Raw genomic sequence first — 27,289 nt, forward strand, 5'->3', positions numbered from 1 at the left:
TGACCATTGCCATCCTCCCGTGTCTATGCATAGACGGGTCTCTGTTTGGAGTTCCTCTCCAGCTCCTCTTCCAAGTGGGTTTAAAAGTCACTGGCTTGGCCCTGCCTTTCGGGCAGAGCACACACCTCTATGACAGCCCTTGCAAGTTCATGTCCAGTGATTTGCTGACCTGTTTGTACCCCTAATCTAGGTTTTGCAGAGCTGGATCTGGCCTGGGTCAGCGCTCTTAACAAATCCCCTCCTATCCCTGAAGGAGGCCCCGGCTTGCTATACAAGTGTCAGTGTCTGTTTCTTTAGATAGAAGAATTCCTCCAGGTTGAGTCCCACTCCCTCCGCTGCTCCAGTGTCAACTGTCTTACATCAGGCTCCTCCTCCTCCCCCTCAGGCTCCTCCCCCTACTCCTAGCCCCTTTGGGCTGATGACCTGGTAACACCGCCTGCCAAGTTTAGTGTTTGTTTCATCCCCACGTGTTTCTCATAGATCTCGGTCACGCACACTCCCACCACCCCTAAGGGCAAGCTCTGCCCAGTCTTCTGTCTTGGTTAGGCTTTCAGACCAGCCCCTTTGGGGAAGCACCTACTTTCCTGGGACGACTTGCCTGTTTGCCCGACATGGAATTTAGAACTTATTACACTCTAATAACATTTGTTTGATTAAATTGGATGGAAAAGCCCTAAAGGAAACTATTGAAACCGTATTTCCTCTTGTAACATGCCAGCTTTGCTGGATTAGAATCATTGAATTAAAGAGACTGTGCCCTTCCCACTCCATGTATCATGGAGACTTAAAGATGCTGAAGAGCTTATTTTGGTAGCTTACCAGTGGCACTGACCGCTGCCATCTAACTGCTGTGCTCAGCAGAGTGGACCTGCAGGCAGCACACACCACGAGTACTTGCGTGCTTAAAGTGTGTGGACCTTAGCAGCTTAACTTCGCCAGATCTCCGGTGCCTCGTACCTGGCCATCCTCTCTTCAGTCCGTCCCCCACTGATAAAGTAGGGGAAGTGGCAGGGAAAGATAAATATCACGTTATCCACCTCTGGGCAGATTTGCTGCTGGATTTGTCTCCTGCTTAGATGGGCTGCTCAGAACCTCAGTCAGGTGGAATCACACAGCAGGCAGGCCCAAGGAGCTCTCTGAATTGGAGGATTGAGTTCACATTTCTTGGCCTCCTGTCACAGTGGCCGTTGAAACTTTTAATCAAGCAAGTCCGAGATTTGCCATTGGTTAAAAGCTCATTGTCACTTCTGCGATTCTGCTGTCCATTCTTCACTTCGGTGAACTAGGCAGCTGAGCGTCTTTGAAGTGGATGATGGTGTTGGCTGGGAAACAGTACTAACGAGCTTCAGGAAAGCCTACTAACAATTTTATTCCTTCAATCACTTTATTGTCAGTAACATGAAGGATCAAAGATTCATAAGAAATGCTGTTCACTGTAGGAATATGAGCTCAGATAGAGGGTTACTGGTCGTAAGACACACACCAAAATAGCTAGAAAGCAAGTTAGCTGTGTTAGGAGACATATGATGAACCAGGAAGTGTGATATGTCCTCAGGAAGAGGATTCCATCTCCAGCTGAGCCTGACCTTCTAACCCTTTTAAGATTCTGTTCCCACAACTAGGTCCGTTGATTTCCAGACAGGGTGAGCAGCCTGCTGCCGACCAGCCCTCCCTGTGAGTCCCGGCCAGTGCTGACCGGCTGCCTGGACAGTCATCTTTGCTTACAGCAGCGTCTGGGAGCAACTGCCAGCCAGACTGACCTGCTAAGTTTGATTAGTATTCAGGGCTGTGGTGCGCCTTCTTCTGTCACGTGGTTTCCTCATCCTGAAAAGGAGGTTTCCCAGCCTGTGTTCCTGAACCCATGCCTTTGCAAAACGTCTGCTTCTTAATGTGTCTAAAATACTGTGTTCCTGTTAAGTAACTCCTATTCTAATGGCTCCTGTCCTCAAGTTCCCAAAGTCACGCAGTCTCCCTTTACCCCAACTCTGCCTCCCTTATTTCCCCCCAAGTTTCTGTAATTAATTTTCTAATCTTTACTGCTAATTTTGACTCCTTTTCAAAGGATAAGTTGTTAACACCAGTATTTGGAAGTTGTTTAGTCATTGCCAGTTATGCACCAGCAAATGACTAAAAACCAGTTTCTGACTATTGCATTGCACATGTGCATCAAGCTGGGAACAACTATTATTTTTTATTACATATTTTATTAGTTTCATGGAGCTAAAGTTGACATATAATGTGCTTCACCTATTCAAAGCATGAAATTTGGTAAGTTTTGATATATAGCATACATCTGTGAAACCATCACCACAGTCAAAATAATTAATATATCCATCACCCCCCAAGATTTCCTTTATAAAAATAAACGCTCCTTTGTAACTGCACCACCCCCCTTCCCCAGGGAGCTACTGATTCACTTTGTATCGCTATATGTTACTTAGCATTTCCTAGAATTTTTTGGAAATTGAATCATACAGTGTGCACTAGATTGTTTCTTCATTCTGGTCTAGATTTGATTTATTTATCTTTCTTGTTAGTTGACAGGGCATCCAGGCCGGTGAGTGAGGTGTATGGAGAGAGGTATCTTAACATACTGTGGCTCAATTTGTCTGTCTACCGCCTGTGAACAAGATGACACCCATTCAGAATTTTCAAATGTGCAATTCTTCTAAAATTTCTAACATCAGAATGTTATGTTACTATGTAGCTTAAGTTTGGAGTCCTTCCTGAAAGTTTTCTCTGATAATATAGTAACATGCCTTTAGCAACCACTACCATAAGGTGGTTCCCTACATGTAGGACATGGTATCCAGAATCTGAAGTCGGTCCTGTTGCATTAGCACGTTTACCATATTAGGGTCTAATGAAGCCACAAAATATTTTGCACATGTCTAAATCATATTTGGGTGGAGCTAGTATGTGTAAATTAGCAAAGATGCTCAGGCATTAGGTTCCAGAAGGAAATAACTCTGGTGTGTGTGTGTGTGTGTGTGTGTGTGTAATACTGTGTATCTGTGTGTACAGTAGTACGTGTCTGGAAATCAGCCATCTCATTCATTTGGAACACTTAACACTTTTTTTTCACAATGTTCAAATCATTGTCCTTTATAGTCTTACTTTATGATTTATCTACTAAAATAAGCTACTTATTTTAAGCGTTCCCAAAGTATAAATCACTTTATATTTGGATTTTTTATCCTTTACTTTGCACTTAGTTACATTAATCATAGGTTCTTTTTTTTTTTTAAGAGTTTTTTTTTTTTGAGGAGAAAAAGGACATTTTTTATATTTGCTGAGGGAGCAGTTCTTAAGCATATTTAACAGGGTTACCAGGCTGTAGATACGAAGACAAACCACAGTCTAAAACTAGCAAATCTGCCTTCTTCGGGTTAAAGGTTATATTAGGTCATGAATCAACCTGGGAGATGGAGGGGAAGAAACTCATGTATAGGACATGTTCACCTTGACCATCTTTCCATGGTCCAGTTGAAATGGGGAGATAAATAGAGTAGATACAGAAGCTGAACAAATAAAGCCTCCGCGATGAGAATCCCGAATTATAGGTCATGTTTTATGGCACGTTTGGGATCCTTGGCCGATGACAAAACAAAGCTTGAAATTCACAGCAATAACTTTAAGATGATGAGGAAAGAGCACTATTATTAATGCAGGGATTTGGGGATGGTTTCCTCAGAGTGTTCGTACAGTGTGACTTGTTCATAACTGTCCTTTTTTTCACGTTTTCGTGTGGTCGTCACATCATGTGCCAAAAATCACTTTGTAAATGCCTTCTTTGTGGAGAATTCTATATAATATTAAGAGATTTGGTAGTAATAATAATAATAGTTTCGGGTGGAAGTCTTTTTTTTAACTAGGGAAAGGCAATAATCACATGTGAAAATTTTAGAATAATTAGCTTCATTGTAAGAGACCCTGTAATTGAAGTTTCCTGTGAAATTCCAGAAACACAGTCAGTCTGAGTAAAGAGAGCGTTTAGGTCAATCAGTCAAAAAAAAAATATTGTGAAGAAAATATGTAGAGACTTTTTAGAAACCCTTCTCGGAGATGATTATGGGACTTTAATTTCAGGATCATCTTTAGAAAGAACAAGCTATAAGGGACATAATTCATCTACTTCATAACATTTAGGAATTAAGAGACACGGCAAACAAACCAAAATTACCAGTTAACCCTTTGATAACATTAATCTTCTGGAAAAATTTGTGTTTTCTGTGTCTCGAAATGCTATCAAATTACATGCAATGAACAAAGTGCCTAGATAATCTAACAAAGTGATACGAAGGTAATTTTTCTAAATTACACAGCTGCATTCCAGGCTCTGCCCCAGATACTGTGTTCGTGTTAATAGTCCAAGGCTGTGCACTGTGGGCCCCTAATTACTAGCAATCGGACCAGTCATTTTCTGGAACCAGTCTCTGCAGAGTATATACACCCAGAGGATGCTCCCACGTACGACCTGGATGTCCCTGGGCCCCTTCGGTTTGTGGGTCCAGGATAACTTTACTTTCTAGGAAGGGATTCTGGTAGGCGGTGTTACAGGAGGGTGCTTTGTATTAGGAGCAATCAAAGCTTACTGGTGATTTTAACAGTCATTGTAAGGGTCTCCACTCCAAATTGGGTACCAGGTCCTATCGATGCTACCCTCAGTAGTTTTCTGAGTCCTTCCCCAGTTGTAGTATCATTTCCCCATCAAATCCTTTTCCTGTTTTCCCAAACACCCTCCACCAATTTATCCATCTTTGAATTTCCCAACCTTTGCTGCTATTTACAGACAGTAGGGAGTACATTGCTATTGTTGCTCAATGTTCTCTGTGTGAGCTGGGCATGGGTACTGAAGGAGGGAGAGAGGGCCCTTAGGAGAGGAGAAGGCCATTCATAGACAAGAGGGAAAGGGAAGGAAATGGGAAACGCACATATGAGTACATCAGGTTTGACTCCTGGCGCCCAGATCTGTCTTTCTTGCCACATGAGCTTCTCAAAAATCAGGTTCCATATTCTCTTCACCCCTGTATCCCCAAGGTCTGCTAAATCAAAGCTGGGCCCCAGTCAGATCTGTTGCATGAATGAATAAATAAATTAATATAAATGTGGACATGATGGCTTATGTAGATTACATATGCTTCTAGCAAAAAAAAAAAAAAGTACCCATGTTCAAGGGAGAAGAAATCATAAAGCAGGGCACGCAACAACCAATTCTTGGATTTCCCATGCATGTGAGCTTGACAGGTAGAGTTCAGGTAGTGCATTAGGGCACAGAATTGAATCCCTGAGAGGAATATTAGCAGCAGTAACAAATAAGCGTCCAAATACATATGACTTAATCATAATAGAAGTTTATTTCTCAGATAACTGTCCAAAGTAAGTGTTTCTGATTGGCAGGAGGTCTAGGGAATGAGGCCCCTTCTCTCTTTTGTCCCCCTTTCTATCCCTCTTTTCCTGTTTCCTGGGACGTTGTCACCAGCCAGCAGAAGGGGAGGAAAGAGGGTGGAGGGTGGCACACCTGTTTCTAAAAGTCTTGGCTGCTCGTATTCCTTTGGCTGGAGCTCAGGTAGCCTAGCTGTGTGCCAAGGAAGAATAAGAAACAGATTTCTGAGAACTGTCAGCTGTCTGTGCAGTGTGCATACTATATACTATATACTATAGTTTTTATTCTTCCCCCAGATTTGTCTTATTCGTAGGTACTATGACTCCATTTTCTTCATAATGACAAGAGATTGAACATGTTGGTAGGAAATTTTATGGCCAACGAGGTAGAATTCATCAATTAATTTCCCTGTCTAATAAATTTCACTTTTCAAGTTAAGTGAATTTCTTTTGTTCTCTAGGCACAGGAGATATTAGAGTGGAAAGAATTACAGAGGCTATCTTCATAGTTTAGAACATGCCACTTGGGCATAAATAAAGGTGAATTTAATGAAAAGTTTCCCTATTTTTTAATGATCTGCCATAGGAAATAAGAAGTATAGAGTGCTTTATTTTATAATTTTGCATTACAGCTATTTTTATTTATTATATTTGAAATAGTTCTAGTTAAAATGTGGGACGGATTCGGTCTTTATGGTTTAAATTTAAATTTCAAAGCAGTTATTGTTAGTGCGTGTAATTCTTCAAGGAGTGTTGGTTAATTGGGAGAACAAAATGACAGCTATCATTAAATAGCATATCCCTTAAACCATGTCAAAAATTGGGTAGCTTAGTCTTTTAAATCAGTCTCCCTGATATTTTTTTCTTTGGTTTTAAAGTTCAGATATCCTTCTTGTTTTGGTTTACTCACTGTGAGCCAAAGTTTAAAAGATCAGCACTTTAGGTATGTTCTTAACTTCACTACAGAATCATTTCTGTTGAAGAAATATCAATGCTTAAATAAATCCATTTCACTAATGATCTTTCAAATATTTTCAAAGCTCATATGTGAATCCAAATACCTCCTACGCATGACTCAGTCCTGTTTGTTAAGCATGAATTCATCAGATTTCAACAGATAATTACTGAGCTCCACTGTACACCAGAAAGTGTCCTAGAAACAGAGGGACTCAGAGATGGATAATGTAAAATTCAGGCCCTCTGAGGGCTTTCATTTGCAGACAACCTAAGTATCCATCAGTGAATGAATTGATAAAGAAGATGTGGTATATATACAATGGAGTATTATTTCACCATAAGAAGGAAGGAAATCCTGCCCTTTGCAGCAACAGGGATAGACCCTAAGGGCATTATGCTAAGTGAAATAAGTCAGACAGAGAAAGACAGTGCTGTATGAGGTCACTTAGATGTGGAATCTTAAAAAGCCAGACTCATAGAAACAGAGAGTAGAATGGTGGTTACCAGGGACTGAGGGGTGGGGGGCCCAGGACCTCATGCATGCTAAGCATGTGCTCTACCACTAAGCTCTTCCCTCCCCATCACTGTGCATGTAGGTCATTATCTTTGCTCTAGCACCTTAGTACTGAGATGGTGTAGATAAAACAGGACTTCCAGATGCTTCTGTTGACTAATGCACTGAAACTACTAGAAGGACAAACTTGTTGCCAAACCTCTTTACCACGTTGGAGCCCAACTCTGAGCAGCAGGATGAATTCCTGGGAAAGACAACCATGAAAAACTACAAGTAGATACATGCACCACGATGTTCACAGCAGCATTATTTACAATAGCCAAGACATGGAAACAGCCTAAATGTCCATTGACATAGGACTGGATAAAGAAGTTGTGGTATAGTTATACAATGGAATACTACTCAACCATAAAAATGACAACATAATGCCATTTGCAGCAACATGGATGTCCCTGGAGAATGTCATTCTAAGTGAAGTAAGCCAGAAAGAAAAGAAAAATGTCACAATGATATCACTCATAGTGTGGAATCTGAAAAAGAGACAGATAAACTTATTTACTAAACAGAAACAGACTCACAGACATAGAGAACAAATGTTTGGTTATGGACTGAGGAAAAGGGTAGGAAGGGATAAATTGGGAGTTCAAGATTTGCAGATACTAACAACTATATGTAAAATAGATAAACAACAGGTTTATATTGTGTAGCACAGGGAACTGTATTCTATAATTTGTAGTAACCTATAAAGGGATATGAAAACGAATACATGTCTGTATATGTAGGACTGACACGTTATGCTGTACACCAGAAATTGACACCACATTGTAAACTAACTATACTTCAATTTAATTAATTAATTAGTTAATTAATTAAAAATAACATTTAAAAAACTGTAAGTAACGTGTGGCAGCTCTGCTCGTGTAGGGATTGTTTTTCCTTTGGGTCCCTTCACATCATTTCTCCAAGCACTGTATAAATATTTTTAGAAAGTTTTGGTGTGTGTGTGTGTGTAAACAATGATGTGATGGAGTAATGGAAACAGTGCTGTAATGGTATTTTACTTCCAGATACAATACCTGACACTTAGTAGCCAAACAACTGTCAGTTATCATCCCTCTCCTCCTTTCTTCTTTATATCAGATAATCAAAAAACTGTAGTCTAAAGGTTTTTTTTTCCTCCTTTTTAAAACACATTACTCAGGCAGAGAATTAGGCTGAGTCCGTAAGATCAAACACTCAGGATAAGAAACCCTTTGATCTATCATTTGTTGGTGCCCCAGTGATAAAATCTAATTGTACAACTGATCTGATTGATCACAAAGAAATAGGTTGTTCAAGAGAACAAAAAATATAATTAGTCTGGAAGAAGTTTGATTAAGTGACCTCATATTGACAGGACCAAACAGTGGCCATTAGTCTGTGTGGCTGAGAGGTTTCGGAGCACCGGAACAAAGCAAATCTGTCTTTAAGAAACCCGTAGTCTGTTTCACTTAATTGTAATTGGAAGGAGTTATTGATTTGCTCAGTTGCCTTCTTTTTGGTATTTTGTCCCTTCAATTATCTATGTGGGGGAGCTGTGGTAGTTCATTACTAGCTGAGAAGCCTGTTTCAAGCTAATGGGTGCTTTAACAGAGATGGAAGCAGTGGTTAGAATAAAATGGTCTGAAAGTAGATCGTCTGTCAGAGATTTGACACTTGCTCAAAGCCAGTAGATGCCATCCATCAGTCCATTTCCTGCTTGAGACCCACCCAAAGCTTTATCCCACGACTTCTCCAGATTCAGATACGGGGAAGCTGTAGTGTCCCGTTTGTGTACTGGCAGCAGTGAACTCATTTCTCTCAAAGCAGTATTTCTTGTGATACAAGTTTGTCAGTTAGTTCACAAATAAATACAGAGGAGCTATTTTGACTGTCATCTTCCCATTCCTGGTGCGCCATTCAAAGCTTGTTTTCCTGAATAACCCATAAGTGAGCTCATCAGAATGCAGAAAGCCTTTTCTAGTGCCACAGTAATAATTAGATAGCTGGCAGGGAACTATTACACAACGGCACTCCAACTGTCTTACTCTTACTGGATAGTTTGAGGAAATTAGCTTCCGTTTTCTCCTTCTGGAAATAATCTTGAGGTGGATCAAGCAGGCAAGCTAATCCTTGCTATTCAAAAGTGGCTGCCCAGGGAAGCATAGAAATTAAGAGTTTCCTGTTTTTACCCTGATTAAAAGCAGTCTACTTCGTATTATAGGACTAGCAGATTCATATTATCTTGGGAGCCTAACTGTAATATCATCTAATAAATGAAAAAATCATGCCTATTTTAAAAGTAGGTACTTGATTACAATGTAATAAATGAATAAATGTTTTAGCTGATCTGCTAGTATTTGTAGGAGTAAATCTGGAAGTTTTTGCTCAGCCAGGTTTTATTTCAGTGTCCTAGTTTTCAATGATCAGACTGCCATAATGACCACCCTGTTTTTTGTGAGACATTTGACGTGTACTTGTTAAATAAGTGAATGACTAAATGTTTTCTAAGTCCCATATCCCACACATTAAGCTAATCTACTTTGTAAAAGGGATGGAAATGGCAACGATGTTTATGTTTAAAGGTGTTTCCAGAATTCTGTTTTATTAAATGTTTTGTTCAGCTTGGTGCTCATACATCAGAGGCAGTTTCAATTCTAGGTTAAACCAGAAGTATTTATTCTTAAATTTTTTACATCAAGAGGCCATTGGAAACGCCCCTCTTCACTGTTGACAGCCCTCTCTCCTCTCCGGAAGCCCCCTTCTCCCTTACACTTGGAATCTTCCCACCTCGTCACTAACAATTCCTCCTGCAGTTCCTCCTCCCTTTTCCACCCCTCCATTCCCCCCCAAGGAGTGTCCTTGGTTCTTTCTTGTCTCTTTATAGTCTCACCTTCAGCAGTTTCATCCACCTGTTCCTAGTTCAGAAGCATCTTGCAGTACCAGTTCTGATTATATTATCCACACCTCTCTGGTCCTGGTATCTTTTTCCAGAACTTCTGTCTTATTTATCTTTTCATCCAGATATGACTACTAGCAAAATTGCTATCCTGCTGTCCTCAACATTTCTAAAATGAGGCTTCTGAAAGTTCTTCAAAAATATTTGTATGCGTATGAAAGAAAGTAGACACATGGTTAAAAAAAATCAACACAGAAGAACTTGGGATCAAAGGCAATGTCCCCTGACTCCCTTCCTGCTTACCTTCTAACGGCTTTACTGAAAGAATTTCCTCCCTCATCTGAACTACAAGCCAAAAGATGACCTGAGAGACCCATTTCTTAGATCTCCCAAGGATGGTACATGACTAGTACACCAGCCACACAGGGGAGAAGTCGATTCATGATTTACACGGGATGCTTCAGGGCATTAGAACCTAATTCTCTTGTGAAATCCCAGTTGAGATGAGGTGCTCGGGGGGACCATTTTCCAGTTCTCCTCATATAGTTACACCACGCTTTGTTTAACTGGTCAATTTTAGACGTCATCAGCAGACTTCTTTTTATGACGGATGATGATTCTCCTTTTTTATACCATCCTCCTTCCATATTCCCTTTATTCTAATGTAAGTTACCTTTTCAGCCTTTACCAATATATTTTTCACCTTCATTTCTGATTTTATCTACTATTGACAGTTTTTCTTGTTTTATTTTCTATGTAAAATAAAGATGCTGGTTTTGCTCATCACCCCTATACCCAACTTCTGTCATCTACTTTCTCCCAACTTCTGGTTTTTGTCTTTTTACATTATCAAGATTGATAAGTTCTGTTCAGTAAGCACAATGAAGTATCCCATGTTCTCACTATCAATTGGGTTTAAAATGTGGAAGGTCCCTAGCATTTATATCATTGTAACCATGTAAATATTATTTACTAGAAGGAAATAATAGTCTATTATATATATATTTCTTATTTTAAAAACCTTTTGTTTTCTTTTATTTGTTTTTTCTTAAAGTTTTCAATTGAAAACCATTTTTCTTTTATACTTCATCATACATTCATTGTTTAAAATAGACTGTCGTATCATCTGGTCTATAGACTTCTGTATCAGCCTACATTCAACCAGGAAAATGAAGCCACTACAACCATTATGGGAATAAAGAGTTTTATATAGAAATGAGGGTTTACACAGGTGTGGAACAGCGTAGGGGAGCTAAAGTCTGCAAGGGTGCACCCAGAGGATTTGAGAAAAATTCACTTATCACTTCAGACTGACACAGGAGAACTAATGCAGAAGCCAGAGCTCAGGAACCACTGACACTGATCACCGTGACTTCCCAAGAATAATGGCGTCTTCCTTCTTTCTCTCCAGCAAATCTCAGGAGTTCCACTCATTGTTAAAGTCTAACACAGAACCATGCAGAGAAAGGGTCTCTGGGAAATGTAGTCCCCAGCCTTAGAAATGAAAAATGGTTGATAACAGCATTTATCTCCTACAGCTTCTCCCCAGAATACTTTCCTGCAAAAATCCTCCCTGAATGAGAGGTAGGATCAGAGCAGAGGTATGACACAGTCTGACATGTATTTTAAAAGAATTATCTGGCTGCTATGAATTCAGAATATAGGAGGGGGAAGGTAGAATCAGGGGTATTTATTAGGTTGTTACATTAATTCACGTGGGAGATGTTGGAGACATGGGCGGGAGTAGTAAGCATGAAGGTGTTTGGAAATGATGACTAGATTCTGGATAGATTTTGAAGAGATATTGCCAATAGGATTTCCTGATAGATCTGATAAGAGGTGTGAGAGAAAGAAAAATCAAGAATAAATCTAAGGTTTTTTGCCGGAGTCACTGAATGGGGTTGCCATTTTCTGAGATGGGAAGATTTTAGATGGAGGAGTTCAGTATTCAAGTAGCAATATTGAGTGGGAAATTGAAATACAGGTCTAGAGGAGAGAAGAGAGCTCTGGGAAGAAAAGATAAATGCGTTAACGTGTCATATTCTTAGAGCTGCTGTAACAAGCACCACAAACCGGATGGCTTAAAATAACCTCGCAGGAATTTACCTCGCAGTTCAAAATGAAGGTGTCAGCAGGGCTGTACTCCCTCTGGGGGCCCTGTGAAGAATCCTGTCTCGCTTCGTCCAGCTTCTGTTGGCTGAAGGCATTCTTTAGTTGTGCCTCTGCCTCTGTCTTCACACGACTTCCTGTGCCTTTTCTACATATAAGTACACTAGTCATTGGATGTAGGGCTCCCCTGAAATCCAGGGTGATTTCATGTTAGGATCCCCACCAAATTGTATTTGCAAAGACCCTAGTTCCAAATAAAGTTACATTCTGAGTTCTGAGTGGACATGAATTTTGGGGGGAAACAGTATTCAACCCACTGTAATTAGTTTTCAGTCCACTGATGGCGGTTGAGTATTGAAAGCCCTAGTATTAGATAAAATCATTAAGAAGTTAATTGATGGAAAAAGAAAAAGCTGAGAGTAGGTCCCAAGGGAACTCAAACTTTTGGAGATTGAGAAGATAAGGCCTGCAAAGAGGACCAAGAGATAGAGGCCGGTGAGATAAGAAAGCTAAGACAGTGGTGCCTCCTTGCAAAGGGGAAGGAGTATTGTAAGGAGAGAATGATGACTTTGACCATTAGGAATCCATTCTCTACCTGGATTAAATTCCATTTATAGTGTGTGTGTGTGTGTGTGTGTGTGTGTGTGAAACAAACACATTTTCTGTACTAATTTACTCCATTTAATATTTTGGTCAATTTTTTGACATAAATATTTGAAGTAGTCAATAGTAGATAAAACAAGAAATGAAGGTGAAAACATATATTGGTGAAGGCTGAAAAGGTAACTTTTTTGTAGTTCGGATGAGGAATTCCTTTCAGAAAAGCTTCTGGAAAAATGAGAAAGTGTCATCTTACCATCTTGTTACTGCATCTCAGTGAAGGCTTTCGAGCTGACATCCCGGCCTGCATTCCCTTCTGACGTAGCAGGGCTGGAAGGGTGGCATTCTGAGCTTGCCGCTTAGTTATGTGATATTACTAACAGATCATTCATTCACTCAGTAAATGTTTATGACTGTCTAGCCATGTGTCCAGTTCTTTGCTAGGTGTTAGACATATGGTAAAAAAAATACACAAACATAGCCTGTGTAGAACATATTCAAAAAGACAAGCATTAATATTTATACAAATTAGTATTTTTAAACCATTATGATACAAAGGAGCTTTTCAGGGTAAAAGAAATGTTTTAGATCTTGGTTGTAGTAACGGCTGGGTTACATGTCAAAAATCATAAAAGTGTTGGTGAGGTTTTATGTATATAAATTTTGCCTCAATACAGTTGGCTTTAGGTCTGAGGAGATAATATATATAATATGGTGACCATAGTTGGTAGTGTTGTGTTCTATAATACAAATTTGCTAAGAGAGTAGAACTTCAGTGTTCTCACCAAAAAGAGAAAAAAAATAGGTAAATATGTGAGGTGATGGAAAGTTTAATTAACTCGATGAGGGAATTCTTCCACAATTTATACATTTATGAAATCATCATATGTACACTTTAAATATCTTACAATTTTATTTGTCAATTATACCTTAATAAAGCTGGGAAGAAAACGTTTTTTTTTTTTTTCAAGGAAGATGGAAAAAAAAACCATTTAGGAATAAGCCCAGGCCAAATATGTAGAAGGCGTCCTTTCAGAAATCTATGAAGACCATAAAAAGTATAAAAATCATTCAGGAAAGAGTAAATACATCATGTGAATGGATGAAAAGATTCAATAATGTAAAGATGTCAGTTGTCCCCAAATCAGTCTATAGAATCAAGTCAGACTTTCTCCCTTCCTGCCTCTTTTTTTTTGGTGAGAAATTCACACACTGATAGAAAACCCAAAGAGTCAAGATACTTCTGGAAGGTGGGTGAAAAGATAGGAATAACCTGTTATGAGCCAAATACTGCTTCTCCCGTGAGGCCTTGGAGAACTAACAGCAGTAGTTAATAGGAAACTATTAAGAAAGATGTTATTTATAGTTCAAAAATGAAGGGATAGACTGGGATTCCAAAATTGTAGAATAGATAAACAAGATTACACTGTATAGCACAGGGAAATATACACAAAATGTTATGATAAATCACAGAGGAAAAAAAAATAGAAAGCTCTGAGAAGTTCAGTAAAATACTCAGTTACATTGCTGACAAGCCAAAAGGTAGGAATTCACTCATGTTAAGATATACACTGAGATATCTCAAAGCATAGTCTGTTTCTGGTTGGCCAAGTGATGGTCTTGAGAGGCAGCCTCATGGGGGAGAAAGAGCCCTGAACTTGGTGTTGAAAGAGTTCTGGTCCGCAGTGTGACCTTGGGCAGTTTGTTCTGACCCCTTGTTTGTCCGTGACGAGCCAAGAATGGGGCCAAGAATATCTCACATGGCTGTTGTGAGGACTAAGTGATGTGATGAAGAATTTATGCCTTTTTTTTAACGGCAGACATTAACTTCCTCGTTATGAACTGTAAAGTAATGAAAATAATTTTCACTAAATCCCAGTGTTATCAGTCACACTGTGAAGAGGATTTTACAATTTTCAAAGTTTATTTATATATATAGTCATATTTTATTTTCAAAAAATGTATATGGGAAAATCAGTCTTCTCATGAAATTTTAGACAGTATTTTACATCCAAATCTGGCATAGTTATAAAAAATACTGTGATGCTCAAATGAGTTTGCATTCCTTGAGCGTGCTTATCTAAATATTGAAAGTAGATTCTTTAGAAGCTCAGCAAAAGACAGAGGGAAATGACCTTGTGATTTAAAAAAAAATGCTGCAAATAATCTAGACAGCAAACACTCCACATGTGGGTAATCAAGAGTTGATTAATTGTTTTCAGGATGTTTAATTGCCTACTGTTTATCAATATAATTTCACTACCAGTGCATGGAATAGTGATATAAATAGTCCAAGTACTATTTTTTATGAGAAATGTTGTCAGGTTCATTTTAATGATAAACAGTATGAAACACAATCCTCTCATTATTTGATTTTATCATTAAAAATACTATGCTCATTTTTTTTTAAAGGATTGCATTTTCTTTTCTCTTGTTTAGAGAAGCAGGTTCAACAATGGTGAGGGTTTATTTTAGGTATGGGTGGTTCTAGACATTTGCACATATTTTTGTTATTCTTAGTTATGTTGTTACAATGAAAGTAACTGTTCCTGTGCATGAGAAAGGGTTTGTTTATCATTCAGGTGTCTCATTTTATAATTACATTTAATCTTACCAAGAAATAATGTGTCACTTTCTAAACTGATCCTTCAAATTCTGACGTGAAAAGCCATTTTCAGTTGGCAACTTCTGAAGCCAGTGGCCTGTGACATTTAGATGGCACTCAGTCTTGTGTCACCATATCTGAGGGAGACAAAGAAAACAAGATACTGACATATGTGAGACTTTTAAAAAAAAAAATTCATACATTTTCCCTTCTTGCTCTTCTGCTTGTTGGTTTGTTTTTAATGATTCTTCAAAACATATGTGCTTCCTAGAAAATCTATCCCCACAGTGCCTTCCACTTTTATTATCCAAGTCGATTTTGATCCCTGGAGTATGACTGCTATCCATGACTGCTGTTGGATGGCTAAATATCTTTTGGAGTTTAGATTCTCTGTGCTCTGGGACAGCATCTTAACATCGTCACTGCTCTAAATGTAGCTGCTGAAAAAGTTCTAATTGTCCCTGAGGAACTAAGAACTAGTTTCTTTCCAAGGCAGAATATATAATGAAATCACAGTTTTTCATAAAATTTATTTTTAGTTTTTTTATATAATGTACCTACAGAGTATAAAGTTAAGGTCCTTGTAATCAAGACTAAATCATATGAGCTTATACATTCTGTATTTTCAAATACTCTTTTTCAGTTTGGAAAGTAATTTGTTCCAACTTGGTAGTTCTTATGTGGAATAAAATAGTGACATTTCTCTCCCCTAGGTCTGCTGTTCTCTGTGTATCTAACTCAATCAATTGGTTTTAATTGATCTAAAGAAAGTATCAAAGAAATAAGTTCTTTGAGTATTTTTTATACTATTTTCTGTTATTATATGATATATAAAATACATGTGCTTATTCAAAAGTTCACATAACATTTATATAATTCAGTAATATTTCTATTTGCGTATAGGTAAAATATACTTAGTTCTTAAATTGTGCATCAGATTTTTTCACTTACTAAATGTTTACTGAGTAATAAAGACATACATCCCATCAAATAGCTATGGGTTGGGCTGTTTGTTTTATCTTCAGCTTTAATTAGAGCCATGAGCCCAGCAAACATACCTTGTGCCAGGGAGTGTGTACTTAAGCAATTCAAGCACACTTTTTGTCTTCCACTGAGTTTCACCAAAGTAGAAAAGTTTGCATAAGCGAGTCAAAATTAGCAGGAACATGAAGCAGTATATATTATCCAGCTAATTTTTCTTTGCTATTCTAAATGGTAGGAAGTATATAATTTGAGGCAAGACATATGTCTACATATACTATATTTTATACATTGAGTCATATTTTAAATGAATTAAGACATTTCACTACCTGGAAAATTACTCAGTACATCCTTGTGAAATGTGAATAATTGCTCCATATTGTATCCTGGTGTTTTCAAAACTTCAATCATGTGTATGCCACCTTCATAAGTTTTGTCATATTCATATACCATTTATACCAGTATTTCCTTAGTGTTGCTTGTAATATTGCTCCAAGTTTATATACAATTTCAGTATTGTACTATTCATATCATTTGCTGTCAATGGAAATAATCCAGAAATAAAAAATGCAGCCATTAAAATAAAGCATTTGCCTCTTACCACCTAAATACCACACCAGTGATGGCAGATATATCACGTGTTGGGAAACACTGTCCTGTACAACTGTAAAGTCAGACTTTCATAAATTGAATTTTCTTAAAATAAAGCACAATTTAGGTAGGTCGTAAACCTGGTGAGAGCAGGAATTATTTCTGGTTTGTGTATCATTGTTTCCCCAACCCTTAGCACTTGGCATATAACACGTATTCAATAAATATTGAAAGGTAAATGAATGAGTGGCATCTATTTGCATATTCATCCTTTAAAATACTACTTAATAGTAATAAATAATACAATAATGCTCACAGCTGTATGTGAAGGTACATTATGGCCAACATATGTTTGTATCCCCAGTCTCCAAACACTGATATACCGCATAGCATTTCGATTAAACTTTATTGGGTGTGTTTATTGCTCAAGGAAGGTTGCTGTGATGTCAATAAAAAGAAGTGGGGATGAGGCATTATAGGGGGGGTCCTGGTGATTGGAAAGAGCGACAAGAGAAAATGGTGAGGAGTAAAAATTGAAGTATATATCTGTATCGTGGGACCTGAGGTAGCCCAACAACTGTGTTGCAGGAAGAGAAAAAGGCTAAATTAAAGGGTAAACAGAGATATGAAAGTTGCTTCAGTGGAGAAGGCTCTGTTCCTTTAATGGTTACTGCCAAATCGCCAATGCAAATGACCAAACTCTTTTAAAAAAGAGGCAATCTAAACCTCCCCCTCATGGCCTTTTTCCAATAAACTCACTTTAAAGCTTAAATTCATGGACAAAGCTTTTGTCCATGCAACTAGGAAATGACATAACCAATTTGCTGGACCATTTGGGTTAGAAGAAAAGACCATGTAAAGCTGAAATGAACAGCATTTTCGTTTCATTTATAAACCAGAGGTTCATCAGTTAGGGAAGCCCCTGAAATACAAATAGGCTCAGTAAATTTATGAGGCCTTAGGAAATGGAAGCAGACTACATCAGCCATGTGTCAGGAAGTCAATGGTTAGCTGGTTTGGCCTCTAACGATTATTTTGACAATGGGAATTGCTGGCAGTAGTAACTGACTCTTCAGAAGGGGAAACAGAGGTAAGCCATTCATAATTCAGAAATAATGTTAAAATTTTGCAATGATATAAAATTTTATTTATTTATTTATTTATTTATTTATTTATTTATTTATTTATTTATTTATTTATTTTACTATTACCTAATCTAAGAGAACAGTTTGCACCTTGTTTTAGCGAAGGAACTCTGGGCTTATCAAGAAGTAAATAAGTGATGGCTTATTTCTATTTTTTCTAACTTATGTATTCACTTTTTCAAAAATCATTCAAAAAATTGTCTCTTTCAAGATTGAACAAAGAAAAAGAGAAAGTTTAAAAAGAAAATGAAAGGAATATATACTTCCAAGAATTTGGAGTCAGACAAGACTTAAATACGAAAGCAGTAAATACTGCGGAGCTGGAGTAGATTGTCTTGGGGGTGGGGGTAGAAAGGACTGTAAAAAGCACCTGATCTTTCCTTCAACGTGAGGAGCATCATGCTGGTCGCTACAGCAGGGACTATGACTATGAGGTGTGGGAAGCATGTGAGAAAACGTTATTCTTGGCAAGTGGAACCTGCAGTCATGGCAAAGGGTTGTCAAGATGGATATTTTTGGCAGCTCTGGTGGTACAGCACCATCAGATCACTTAGCGACGTCTAAGTCAACCCCAGAGCACCCGGAAGGTAGATAAGAAGAAGGGGGCGCTCTGTAAGGCGACTCTAGGACCTCTCTGTGATGAATTAAAGAGATCTGAGTGGGCATCAGATGTTCCCATTAATCAACAGACTGAACAAGAAGAATAAAGGGGGTTACAACACTTGGGAATAGTAATGAGCCACTGGAGGAGATGTATGAGACTTAAGGTACATACTCTGTTCAAACAAGTTTGCCAATTTATCCTGTGTCTCATTGTATGGAGTGTACGCCTACATGTTAGGCAACTGTGAACTTTTAGGTGACCTTGGTTAAATCTCATAATTTCCTTTGCCTCATTTTTTTTCGTATGTCCAATATGCTACCTACAAGGCAAGATTTTTTCAAGAATTGAATGAGGTAATATATGTAGAATCCACTAAAAAGTGACATAAATGGGATATATTCTTAAACATATGAAGCATGTTGCTGCATGAATGCTATTGCCACCTACTGAAGATTAGGCTGATAGTGATTTTAAAAAACCCTGAAACCTCAGTGATTTAAAGCAAAAAGGATGATTTCTTGCTCATACTGTATGTCCACCCCATGTAGAGGAGGAGTGTGCCCCACATCATCCTCACGCAAGAACTCAGGCTGATTTGCAGAGCTTCTGGAAGTTGCTGGTCACTTCGATGGAGGAAGGCTATGTGTGAATCACACACTGCGTCTTAAAGGCTCTGCCTGGAAGTCACACACGTCACTCCCTAATTGGCTTCAGGAAGTCACAGGGCACCCTTAGCTTATGTCCGGAAGAAGGGTTGTAAGAATTTGGTGAGCAACGCTAACAACTACCACAGATGGTTTCTTTCCAGTTTCTGCAGCTGGATGACTTTTGCAACAGAGGAGCTGTCTAGATGCTTCTCCTGTTGCTAATATCACTGCATTCTTTCTGTATCGCTTTCAACAACCAGGTAGACTTTCTTGATTTTTGTGTTTTCTCAGTTTTAAGGATTTGGTGGCACTAAATATTTTAATTGCCATCTAGCAGAATATTTTCGTTTCTTTGAGAGAAAGGCAGCAATTGTATAACATCCCATTTGTCTTTTCTTTCCCAAATAGACATTGACGAGTGTTCTGATGGCTTTGTTCAGTGTGACAGCCGTGCTAACTGCGTTAACCTGCCTGGATGGTACCACTGTGAGTGCAGAGATGGCTACCATGACAATGGGATGTTTTCACCAAGTGGAGAATCGTGTGAAGGTCAGTACAAGGAGAAGACCTCAGTCTTCAGGTTTTGAACTTGAGGGCGAAGCAGTGACATGTAAATAGTAGACATTGATCTAGTGTTTAAGTTATTGGTGATTTTTGCCATGTGTTTATACAACAGTGATGGAAAATGTGTTCACATCTAACTTTTGCTTGCTGATTATGATAGTTAATTGATTTTTAGATAATTAAGCTTGCAGCAGTGAACCAATTCTCTATGGATTCTTGAAACTCTTGAAGGATGTTTTTTTAGAATAAATAAACCCATAATATCAGATAATTTTTTTAAATGGCAACATGTAAAAATCTGACCCAAAAAGAGCTATAGAAAAAAATAGATGAGGAGAGCAGAATAGAGGGAAAATGAGGGAAGAGGAAATACAATGATCGTATGGCCAAGGAAAGCGTAATGCATGGTACTCTGGGCTGTTCCTAATGTAACACTTGCCTGGCCAAGTCGGAGATGTTTAGTGAATGTTAGATCCCCGCTTCAAAGAAGATATCAGTCTAATAGGAGTGAATATTCAATCAGATTTATTCAATTATTTACCATTAATTTTGACTTATTTTCAGTGAATTGACGCTCTGCTTCTTTAGACCCTCTATTATTAAGGGCACAGTTTTTAGAAGGTGGGCAGAGTAAACAAAGCACAGTGAATAATTGCCAGGGAAGCCACCCACACCAAGAGGACTTGCCAGGAGAGTTTGTCACAGGATTGGAAAAACAAACCTCAAGCAGTCATTATTTTCTCCATTGGTGTTTACACCTCATGGAGTAACAGCCTGAGAGAATGATGCGGCTAAAATGACACAGTCAATGAAAGCCTTGGAGAATCTAGAGTAATAGTACTTGACGCCTAAATGATGAGATGCCTTTTATCCTTGGGCCTCAAGAGGGTTTCACGCAGAGAAAAGTGAAACAGACATGGGTGACAGATGCCAAGGCTCCCAGCGTGCTTTGCCGGCGGCTGCACTGCTTGCAACCCTGAGCAGAGGGTTTGTCTGGATTCTCACGTGGAATGGAATGCTGCTGCATTACCAGGGGCTAAAACTCGGCATTTGCAGACAGCCCCTTAGCTGTGGTCTGGAGACTTCATCTTGCACTTGGTGGATGTTCCAGGGTGCATACATCCAGCCCTGAAGAGAAAGCCAGGAACCACAGATTACAGTTCAAGCAGCAGCTCAAACAGTGTGATTTTTCTCTTCCCTGATAAACTATGTTGCCTGTACCCTGTAGTAAATTATGAGGAAGAAATCTTCAGTGCTACTTTTTTAAGATTGTCTTTTATTTTAAGCTACACACACAATGAGTGTAAGCTGATTATAAACAATTCAAATCATACAGAAATATATAGAGCAAAGCTGAAAATGCGTCTTTATTTCATGTCCCCTTTTCCCCATCCTTCCCACTTCTGCTCTAGGGGTAACCTGTCTTTAATTTTGCTTGGCGTCCTTTTCTGTGCATCAGAATGTGACTAGAAAAAAAGATACTTCTGCTGACATTCTGCTTTCCCTATCTTTTAAATTTATGACCCCGTATCTCAAGAGGGCTATGTTGGTTATCTACTGATGGATGACAAATTACTCTCAAAACTTAGCAGCTGAGAACAACAAACTTTATCCCACAGTTTCTGTGGGTAAGGAATCTGTGCACCTGAGCTGGATGCCTCTGGGTCAAGGTTTCTAATGAGGCTGCAGTCAAGTTGCTGGCCAGGTTATGGTCTCATCTTGAAGACTCGTCTGGGATGGGAGTGGGACTTGTCTGGGAATAGGACTCTGTTTCCAAGGCCACTCCTGTGGCTGTTGGCAGGCCTTGTTTCCTTAACAGGGGAGCCACTCCACGGGGCTGGGAGCTGGCTGCCCCTGGAGTGGGCAGTCCAAGAGAGAGCTGGTACCCAAGGATGGCAGACCCAGTCTTCCCATAACTTAATCTCAGGTGTGAGATTCGTCACTTCTCCCACAGTCTATTTGTTAGAAGTCAGTCAGTAAGTCCCACCCACAGTTAAGGGGAGAGGACTACACAGCGTGTAAATATTAAATGGTGAGGATCATTGGGGGCCATCCTGAAAACTACCTACTTCAAGCGCCATCAGCATTGCTCAGCATTTCTGTTTTATTTCTCTATTTACATTCCCCTGTACCTCTCTGATACAAGCCATGTCACACCTTCTCCAGTCTCCTCAAATCTTGGATACCACTTCCTTTTTCTTCATTCTCTGTTGATAACTCAACTTCTTATTTACCTGAGGAAACAGAAGTGCTTCACTGTTCCACCAGGGGCTGTATTCGCTTACCCTCATTCACGTCTGTAACTGCTGCTGTCCCTCCCTCCTGTTTCACCAAATGAAGTTTTATTTCTCTTATCAAAAATTGCACTTTCCATTGTACCTGACATCTCATCCTTTCTCACAGACCCAAGGTCTTTTCCGTTGTACGATCCACTTTCTCTTTCATGTCATAAGTGCTCTTTCCTGCTGCCTCTTTCTCATCAGCTTACAGCCTGGAGTAGCGCCCATCTTTTAACAATAAAACAAAAATAAACAAAAAAATAACTTCTCTTGACATCACCTGATTCTCCAAACACTTCCCTTATTTTTCTGCTCCCTTTTAGAATAATTCTCTTTGAAGGGATTTTCTGTACTCTGTATCTTTGCTTTCTTGCTTCTGGGGAGGCTCTAGTCCCACTGCTCCACTGAGTGCTCTCCTTTCGGATTACTCACAGCTCCCACTTGCCAAATCCACTGGTCCGTCACCGTCTCCTTGCTTGACAACTTAGGCATTTGACCCAGTTGATCATTTCTCCCTCTTGAGATGCTTTCTTCACTTGGTTTTAAGGACGCCACCCTCTCCTGGCTTTCTCATACCCTATAGACCTCTCATTTCACTCTCCAGGGAACTGCATGTTCAGGAGTCTCAGGACTCTTGGCAGTCTCCTCTGTCCATTCTCAATCTCCAAATCAACCAGTTCCACAGTTTAAAATGATGTCTGTATATTCCTAGGTCTTTTTTTCTAGCTGCAGATTCATGCGTCTAGTTGCCCACTAGGTATCTCGACTTGGACTTCTTAGACACCTCGACTTGATGACTAAAATAAAACTCCTGATTTACTCTCTAAAGCCTGGTCCCCTAAACACAAGTGCTCCGGCCAACTTCTTGCAGTCATTGTTTCTTTCTTTTCTTTGCACTTCATATCCAATACATCAATAAGTCTCAAAATTTCAGTTTTCAAAATGTATTCGCAATCTTACCGTTTCTCACCATGTCTACTGTTACCATGTTGGTCTAAGTCATCATTATCCCATCATTATCGACCACTGCAGCCGTCTTCAGACTTGTCTCTCTATTTCTGCCCTTGACTCCCATAGAGTTTTTTTTCCTATAACACCCGGAGTGATCCTTCTAAATCTGACGTTAGAGTATGTTACTCCACTGTTCAAACTCCTGGAGCCTTCCCATCTCTCTCCAGAGTAAAACCCGAACCCTAAGTGATTTACAAAGTCACGTATATGATACGGGTACTTGGCTTTCTTGCCGCCTCTCAAATATCCTGGCTGATTCCCTTTTTATGTGCTGTTCTTTTTGTTTGGAATGTTTCCCTCCTACCTCCCACATCTTTGCATACTTCTTAGTTCACTTAATTTAGATTTCCTCTAAAATGGCTTCTCCAAGACTCCTGACTTAAGATAGCATCCTACCCCAATACTTCATTCACTTTTCCTCCTGTAAGTTATAAGTTCTCCTGAAATGATTCCATGCATTGTTTACTTGCTTGTCATCTGCTATTGAATGTAAGCTTCAAGAATAACAGATTCTGTTTGCCTGTCACTCACCAGTGCCTAGAACAGTGTTTGTGACATAGCGGATGATAGATTTATTTGTCTAATGAAGAAGACAATAGTTAGATGATAGGTAGATAGATAGATAGATAGATAGTATTTTAACCAGAAGTAGGTTAAGAACATAACCTATGTTAGAAGCGGTATATAGTATGATATACAATAGTTATATAGTGTGTTGGAAGTAAATATCTATGCGTGTATATAATAGTTATCAGGACAAGATGATAAAATGTAATTAGTACATTAATTATTGTCCAGAAAGTAACATGAAAAATTAAACTAGCCATTGAAATGATACATGATAAAGACAAATATCGGGATGTAAAGGATTCTGTGAAATACCTACACAGAAAAGGCTTTTTAAGGAAATTTCATAAATACAGAAGCAGTGAAAAATCTTATTTTTAAAAAAACACAATTCTAGAAAGATGATTCTACTATTCTGATAGAATTTGTAATGATTATCAGAAAAATCTACTCTTCCAGAAAACAATGTGCTCTTAAGGATTTCAAAAGAACCCACCTATGGTATAAAAAGAGAGAGAGAGAGAAACTAAAATGCTTCTTTTTAACATCTATGCATTTATTGCAATTTCCGTGATTTGTAGAATTGTAATACTAGTATTGAGAAGGATGCAGTAATAAGAGTATGATTATATCTGAGCAGGTTCCATTTTTCTGTTGCTGGGGGACAAAAAAGTGTTTCAAAGTGGGCAGAGCCATAGCAGTGGGTTTATAATTTACTCTGAAGTATAGGATTCATATGTGAAAAATGAATAAATAAATGCACACTGTTTCACTACCTTTTCGGCTGTGTAATCTACAACATACATGTTTATAAGCTGCATTCATACAAAGTGCCTGCTGTTTTGCTCATCCATGTACCTTGGAGGTACAGACATTTAGCCCCCAGGTAATGTGCAAGAGTACCATTTTCCTTGTCCATATCATCATTTCTAATATACCCGGAAATTTGTCTCTCTCTGAGAACAAAGCCTAGTATTTTTTTTCCACATAAGAATATTTTATTTTTATGCCCTTTATTATTGTTATTTCCCTATATTGCTTTAATTTCTGGATTGTCTTTATGCTTGGGGAGGTTTTTTGAACTTGTAATAACAACAACAAAAAAGTGTTTATAGGATAGCATCTTTTGAGTATTACGTTCAAGCCAGTTACTATAATCAAGAAAAGGGACAAAAATAAAATGATTCTATTTCTAGTTAACAAGTACTTGCTAAATATATGCACAGGTACCTTGAGGTCTTTTACCACGCATCTGCTGCGTACAAATGTAAAGGAGGTATGGCCACTGCTCTCAGCTTGGAGTAGAGATAAAATATGTACAATAAGAGCTGTCATACAAGAGAGAACGTGGTGAGTTTCTCAGTGGAGGAGAAAGCTACAAAACTGAAACTGATAAATGCCTGAGAAAGATATAAATTCAGAGCTGTAAGGAATCAAAGAGAGAAATTATTTCCTGTTTGGGATCAGGAAAGGCTTGAATGTCTAGCGTTGTTTCCAGACTTAAGTGTGATGTGATTATTGGTAAGTTGAGATGGAGAAAGAGAGTGCAAGCAAAGAAAGTAGCTTTAAATGCCTTTCTAAGAAGTTTGAACTCGGGTCTGAAGGTCTGTTTTTGAGAAAGGGGATGATGGAAGGGTATCTTCACCAGCTCCGTGTTTTGGCCCAGTCCTATTTTCTGAGCTCCAAACCCATATGTGCTGACTTGCTGGACAGGTCTGCCTGGAAGCCCACAGAAAGTATATTTCATCATGTCTTAAACTAAGCCATGCCTTTCCTCATCCTGCCACCTGCTTCCTCTCCTCGGCAAAATCTTGCTCCTCTTTCTGTCTGTAGCATCAACCAAATTTTCCAAGTCAGAAATCTGAACATCATTTATGACCCCTCTGTCTCCCTAATCTTTGAAGCCAACAGATCACTAAGTTGCTTTATCTTTGATGTTAGCTTAGAAGATTCTATCTTTGTTGTTTCCTTCCGTCATCCCCACTGCTGCTGATCAGGGCAGCGTTGTGCCTAAGAGCACAGACTTGGAGCTTGACTGCCTGGGCTCCCAGCTGGGCGCATACCTGTCCAGCTGTGTGACATTGGGAAAATTATCCAACATTTCTATGCCTCAATTTCCTGATCTAAATAATAATTGTACCTTTAATGGTTGTTGTGAGGATTAAATGAGTCATTATATGAAAGTACTTAGAGTCTGCTATATGCTAACCATTATACAAGTGTTTGCTTTAATTATATGACCATCTCTTGTCTGAAATACTGAACAGCCATTAAGTGATCTCCTAGCTTCAAGCTCTAATCCACTTAACCCCCTCTTCCAAAAAGAAGCCAAAGGAATCTTTCTAAAATGAATATCTATCTGCTTATGCTTTTTTTTTTTTTTGCTATTCCCTAAAATGACATTTTATTTTCTTTATAAGGTTCAGAGTTCTTACAACATGACTTTAAACTGAGCCTAGGGAGCCTCTTCTGCTGCAGATCTACCCCCTCTGCTCTCCTGGACGGTCAAGTCATACCAGCACTTCTGATCCTCTGACACATCTTGATGGCCCTGCACTTTGGGTCTTCACACACATCCTTACCTCTCACTAGACCACCCTGCCTTCTCTTTGCTTGGCTACATCTTACTCATAATTTAAGTGCCACACCTGGATAATGTGTCTGTGGGCAGGAGAAAGATCCAGAAGGAGCTACCAATGTGGTAGGAAGCAAGTAAAGAAAGTTGATCAGGGAGAGGGACTGAGCTGTGCCAGGGCTGCTACTGGACCAAGTTCAGTGGAATCTGTAAGCTTTGGCAGCATTATTTCTTCAATCGCTTACTAAAGGAGTTGTCAGTATTTTTAAAGTTGGAACTTACACATACTATAGTAATTTTTCAAAGCAGAATATACACCCTTTATGTATGTGTCATGTAGGAATCTTACATTATGATAAAATGATATGTAAAAATGAGTCCCAAAATTGTATACTGTCATTCAATGGGGAGTAGTCTGTGCGTTGGGAAACCCAGTGTAGATAACAGACAGGAGAGACGAGAGGAGTTCAAGTTAATTCAAGGCTCGTAAGCAGAAATTATTATTTGTCCATTATCATGTTACATATTTCTCCAGTTATAAGTACATGCCGACCATTGTTGTAAGCAACTTTTTGCTCTATTTCTTTATTGTTAATGTACTTTATTTAAGAACATCTTCTCTTCTTTGTTTTCTACGTCAAATCCAAGGACTCTCTCTGCCTTTAGCCAAACAAAGAAACAAACAGACAAACAAGCAAACAAACAAAAAGACCTGATAGCAGAGCTTTTATTTTAGATATCAGGCAAAATGAGATGATTGCAAAAATCCAGCCATTGCCATTAATGGAATAATGTCCTTCAAGTAGGTATTTAAAGGGTTGAATATATGTATAAATGGAGTGGACATTAAAAGAATAGTAGGAAGTATTTGTAGAGTTTGTGGTCAAAGAGACCAAGTGACTATGTTAATGTTTTTCCTGCTTACCATAATTCCTAATTATAAGAATATTTAATAGAAGACACAGATCAACTCATCAAATACATCTGATTAATCTGAATAGACTAAATATAGACCTGATTTATAAAATTTCATTTCCATTATCCAGAGAAAATTATTTCTGATCTGAATATATATATATAAAGTACCAATGTACTTTTTAAAATGCTTAATATACCCTCATGCTGGGCAATAGTTCATTTTTCTATGATTATAAACAGTATTATTCTTGACAAATCAAGCTATAATAAAGCTTACTGTAGTTATAATAAAAATCTTTTCAGCTATTATCTCAATTCAT

The 27,289-nt window shown here is 38.6% G+C and overlaps 1 protein-coding gene across 8 annotated transcripts in view; it reads left to right on the forward strand.

Moving 5' to 3' along the window:
- The window catches only part of NELL2 (neural EGFL like 2), a 342,904-nt gene that overhangs the window by 301,296 nt on the left and 14,319 nt on the right, over window positions 1-27,289 (forward strand). For all 8 annotated transcript variants that reach the window (XM_072972950.1, XM_072972947.1, XM_072972949.1 and 5 more), the window contains one exon: window positions 19,464-19,604. In XM_072972950.1, coding sequence (XP_072829051.1) covers window positions 19,464-19,604 — 141 coding nt within the window. The remainder of the gene's footprint in view (window positions 1-19,463; window positions 19,605-27,289) is intronic.

Source organism: Vicugna pacos, chromosome 12 (genome assembly GCF_048564905.1).
Source record: "Vicugna pacos chromosome 12, VicPac4, whole genome shotgun sequence".
Lineage (NCBI taxonomy): Eukaryota > Metazoa > Chordata > Mammalia > Artiodactyla > Camelidae > Vicugna > Vicugna pacos.